General features: G+C 29.6%; 1 protein-coding gene across 1 annotated transcript; it reads left to right on the top strand.

Annotated features, from left to right (window-relative positions):
* The first annotated feature begins 1,948 nt into the window (after nt 1-1,948).
* LOC149162173 (GDSL esterase/lipase At2g04570-like) lies at nt 1,949-4,265 on the top strand. The gene is made up of 5 exons (XM_089435636.1): nt 1,949-2,300; nt 2,403-2,533; nt 2,963-3,199; nt 3,289-3,544; nt 3,926-4,265. The coding sequence occupies exons 1-5, from the start codon at nt 2,060-2,062 to the stop codon at nt 4,117-4,119; spliced, it is 1,059 nt and encodes a 352-aa protein (XP_089291762.1). The 5' UTR covers nt 1,949-2,059; the 3' UTR covers nt 4,120-4,265.
* The last annotated feature ends 1,429 nt before the right edge of the window (nt 4,266-5,694 follow it).

Raw genomic sequence — 5,694 nt, 5'->3', positions numbered from 1 at the left:
CACCATGAGTTATAACAATGTCAATTCGCTTGTCATGAACTGGAATAAGCAACATGATATCTAATATCCTTTAGATGTAGACATAAAAATAATGAATTAATAGTTAAGGCTATAGTACAAAAAGGAAATTCCTTCCCATGTATTACATGGGATAAGATATGTTTTTCCAAAACTTCTTTATCTAGTTATAGGACAAAAGTAGCAATGGTTTAGAGCTATGTGCATAGTCTAATGATTTTCTAGCACATTGTAAATTGCATATGGAGGAAATATCACATTACTTGAGGAAAAAAAACTCAATTGATTCAATGATATAAATGGTAAAAAAGATTGAGCCAATGTGTAATAAGCATATAAATAATATATGAAATTAACCATAGGCCAAGATTTAATACTAAAAGAAAACTAATTAATATCAAATCATACAAACATAAACACAAAGATAGCATGTAACTTATCCTCTAAAAGTCTATAATAATTATGTAAATTATCAAATCATACAAACATAAACACAAAGATAGCATGTAAGTTATCCTCTAAAAGTCTATAATAATTATGTAAATAGGTAATATTAAAAAAAATGAAAACCACTATTAAATTCCAAAAATAAAAATATTTTATAGTCTTTTTTTCAATGTTCAATTACTTTAAAATTTAAATATATTTAATTTATTTTTTTTTTATTTTTTTTAGATTATATATATATATATTTCATTAATCACAAAAACGAAGTATGAAGAATAGTTAAACTTACATAAATGAAAAGATTAAAAGTTCCATCAGATTAATATAAAGATAATTTTTTCCGATTTTTATTGATTAATTTTTTTTTTTTGATACAACTTACTCTTGGCGTAACAGTTTTACAAATGCAATGCACCAACGGAAGCGAGGTCGCCGCTTTATCTTTTCAAAATCCTGTTAGGTTTTCAACGACTCGTGCATTTACCAATTTTTCCTTGATCCATGATATTTGAAATTAGATTATAATATTTTTATATTTTTTAAATTGTATTTTGGTTCAAATTTAAAAAATATTCACTACCACTTTTAATTGAATTTACCATTTTTATTTTTAAGAATTTGATTCTTGATATTTGAAATATTCGAAATTAGATTATGGAACTCTCATATTTTTTAAACTGTATTTGATTTAATAGATTTGTTATTCATGATGATGATGTAGGCTGACACCAAACAATAGTCTATGGGACCTGAAGAAACAAATTATTTATTTTAATTTAAAATTTTATTCTTATCCTAAAAAAACTTGAAAAGAAGCTTCTGGAGCTCACTATAATTTTAACATATTTGAAAGAGAAAAATAATTGTAATATCAAATTATAATATCCACTAAAACAAATAAGTAAAATAACTTAATGTGTGTATAAATGAAAAGATAAACCATCTATGCCAAATAAGTGTACAGAAACGGATGACTTCTACGATCTCTTCGTGATGCACTTATTCGAACATCCTTGGCCACCAGATGGCATAACGTTATTCATTGTTAAATGGATATTTGATGCTTCTTCAATTGGATTATTTAAGGTTAATTAAAATTTCGTTATAATTTTCAATTTTTAATTAAAATTAAAATTACATAATTTATAAAGGGAAATGATTTAATTATTATTATTATAATATTCTGTTTTGTGGAGAGGAATTGAAAGTGAGAGTTCATTGTTAAAAAAAGAAAATAGATCTTTTATAAAATTTAGTCACAAAAATGAAATCAATTATTGGATTGTTAAGTTCTAACGTGCCATAATGATTTTCGAAGTTGGGTGTAACCTTCACACGGAAATTAATGGAGATTGCGAAAGGCATTATTTTGTAGTTGAGGCTGCAATCCGTGATCACCAATGCGATCTTTAATATTGAATTCCACAGTGCCACGCATCCGTTGCATGTGGTTTGTGTGGTGCCTCACATTGCACGATTTCACGTGGTACACATTATATAATCAACATCACCGCTGCCGGCTGCCATCACCAGTGCCTCTGTGCCTGACAGAGTTGTGTGACTGCGTTAAATTATTTGTTTGAACGCCATCGCCATGTCTGCATTTCGATCGTCGCTGTGGGCATTTGCGTTTCAGACATTCTTGCTCGGGGTTTACGCTGAGGCACAGAATGCTGGAGCAGTTTTGTTTTTCGGAGACTCTTATGGAGATCCCGGAAACAACAACCACATTCCGACGTTAATCAAGAGTAATTTCCCTCCCTATGGAAGAAATTTCGTGGGAGGCAATCCCACGGGGAGATTCTCCGATGGAAAAATTCTTCCAGACTATTTGGGTAAGCAAAATGTTACTAATTAATTGGGCAGACGGCTAATTATTTTTTATTGTTACAGATATCTAAATTTTACGTTGTTTTGGTGTTCAAATGAATATATAGTTGCAGGGCTTGGCACCAAAGAGCTGCTGCCAGCATATCTTGATCCGAACCTTCAAGAACAAGACTTGATCACAGGCGTCAGTTTCTCCTCATCAGGGACCGGATTAGACAATCTCACCGCTGCCACTTTAGTAAATAATGACCACCTATCCTCTATATCCACTCACTCACAATAAAACCTTCATCATCAAATTAAATGAAATGAAATTGTTTGCACTAATATTTGGGTGTCCATGTTTTGTATATTTGTAAAAGATTTCTTAATGTAAGTTTACGTGAGTAAAGTTAATCATTTATATATCTGTTTTCTAGATTTGTCACATAAAAATATTAATTGGGGATGTGTTTCGAACTATTATCCAAACAATTTAAATGAACTAATTTTCTAAACATTCAAACTAAATTTTCTAAATCAATTACTAAATCCAGTAGATTATATGAGAAATTGTCATTCAAATATTCTGTATTCTATCATATTACTAGATTTGCTATTATTTTAGTGGACGAGATAGTAGATGTCGAAACTGGCTAATTATTACTGGACGACCTGAATTTGGCAGTCGGTGATTCCAATGTGGAAAGAAATCGAATATTTCAAGGAATATCGAACTCGGGTGGCCACGCTGGTTGGAGGTATAGAGAAGGCTTCCATGCTGTTGAATACCGCAGTGGCGTTTATCAGCATTGGCACAAACGACTTCATTGCAAATTATTTTCTAGAACCAATTCGCCCATCGCACTTTACAGTTTCCCAATACGTAGATTTTCTATTGCGCACATTATCTGGATATATTGAGGTTTGAATATTCTCACTCAACTTTATTTAACCTAAGAAATTGTCAACAAATATTTAATATATATATATGTATCTCAATTATTGTTGCAGGATCTGTACAGTTTGGATGTGCGTAGGATTGGGATAATAAACCTACCTCCTTTAGGTTGTCTACCCTTTGAAAAATCTCTGCATATCAAAGTAGGAGGAGAGTGCGCAGAGAAAGTGAACGAGGCGGCCGCTGAATTTAATGAAAAACTCATATCGAGCATTGATGGACTGAAAGCTAAGCTTCCTGGGCTCAAAATTGTTTCTCTCAAATATTACGACATTGTCTTAGACGCCATAAAAGATCCAGCTAAATATGGTAGGTATAGTGAAGCTATATTCTTTCCTTATGTTGCAATTTTCTATTAAGGAGGTTGGTGTACGAAATTAATTGAGGTAATTAATTTCAATTTTCATGTATTTCAATTATGTAATTAATAATACTAATATAGATTAGGGGAAAAAATTAAATAATTTTTAAAATACTTATATAAATATTTAAAATATTTGTTATTTGTGTTAATTATTTTTCAATCATTTTTTATTAAATTTATTATATATACCCTTTAAAATTATATTGATTAATAAAATAGTTTGACGACTCAAAATTTAAAAATACCCCAAACAAACACCATACACCATATTTATATAATGTTCACTATTTCATATTCACATTTAATTTGACTGTGTTAATTTGCAGGGTTTGAAGTAACGGGAAAAGCTTGCTGTGGCACTGGTACCATCGAATTCGGGTATCTGTGCAACGAGGCCACACCGTTTACATGTATTGATGCTTCAAAATATGTATTCTTTGATTCAATTCATCTTACTCAGAAGTCTTACGCAATCATCTCTCAAGTATTTCTAAAAGAAGGGGTTTCACAGCTCTTGTAAATCCATTGATAGTGTCCGTGTTGCTGGGAAGCAAAGATTTTACATTAAATAAGAAGCGCTGCTTCTGTAATTTTTGTAATGCATTAAATTAATTGCAAGACCTATATTGATACTATAAATTAATTGCAAGACCTATATTGATACTATTGGCCTCTGAAGACCAATAAATCCAGCCATCGTTTATGTGTGAAGTAGAATTGTCCATGGACACGTTAAAATTGATTACTATAAAACGGCTATTCTTATCTTGATTGTACGGTAACAATAAAGTCAATTAGCTGACATAGTTGCTCATTGAATTCTAAGAGATTCCCCGAATCTACAATCTCTATCAGTTACCACTACATTGTTAGAATATTGTTGACCAAATATTTACTTTAAAATTGATAACCTTTTCCAATCCAATAGAATAAATAAAAAAATAGTTTTTTATTTATCATGATGTTTTTAAATTATTAAAATATGATAACAGATTATAGATGAAATTGTAGCTTCTTATTATTTAAATTATATTTTTAAGATATAAAAGGATGACTTTAAAGAAAAAATAAAATTAGATGCTGTAATGTCAATTATTAAAATTTATGATTCAGACATTTTTAATTAAATTTTAAATAATTAAAAACTTTACAAAAACTCTTAATTTATAATTTCAATTTACCACTTTTTATATATTTAAATTTATTCATTTATTTTTAAATCTTACCCAAAAACCTAAATTTCTTTTACTAAAAAAATCGAAATGCACGAAGCGCATCTATTTGTAGTCATGTAAATTGAATTAATAAAAATTGAAAGGCTTGAAATATTTAGATTTTAACCAAATGCATGTGTATTAATTCAGAATTAATAAAAATATGAGAAGTATCAAAGATTTAGATGGGTAATAATTTGAAAGTACTATAAAATTTGATTATTTGTTATGTTGTATTAATATTTTTAAAATTAAATTCTAATTATATATATAAAAGAGTTGTGTGAATTTTAAAATAATTGTAAATTTAATTTTTGGGTGAGAAATGGTTACTTAAACATCTAAATTATTAAAATTAAACCATAACTTGGTTCAGACCTAATAGTTATTCTTGCATGAAAAAAGTTCAATATAGGCCCAAAACCTATCACTTAAATTTACAAATCAACAATGTTTACTTATTACAAATGGAAAGAGTGGAGGGCAATGAAATCAGACCCAACTCTACTAGAGTTAGGGTTTTTTAAAATAATACAACTATGAGGTCCATGACACTAGATTATATTAACCCCAATGTAGATCCAAACAAAAAACAAGTTTAATAAGAACAAGTTGCTTGGATTCGAAACCCTCCCTCTCGATATCGTAACCGCACTAGAGAAAAACGATACCTGCCACATGACTTAGAAAAACAAAAATATCAGTGAGGCGGTACTGAGGAATAAATTTTCTAAATGAACTTATGTAAAAATACAAAAGTATTGTAGAATGGGGTTTTACCCTTATACCTGCGAGGGATAGGCCAGGCGTGACTGCCATTCTTACCTACAAACCCAAGCAAAAAACAGAACTTGGGAAGTCAAACTTTCCAAAATTCAAAC

Source organism: Pinus tabuliformis, chromosome 5_2, assembly GCF_031772625.1.
Source record: "Pinus tabuliformis cultivar Carrire ecotype Pingquan chromosome 5_2, CPIR1, whole genome shotgun sequence".
NCBI classification, from domain to species: domain Eukaryota; kingdom Viridiplantae; phylum Streptophyta; class Pinopsida; order Pinales; family Pinaceae; genus Pinus; species Pinus tabuliformis.
The sequence above is the reverse complement of the archived record's forward strand: the minus strand, read 5'-3'. Positions and strand labels throughout refer to the sequence as shown.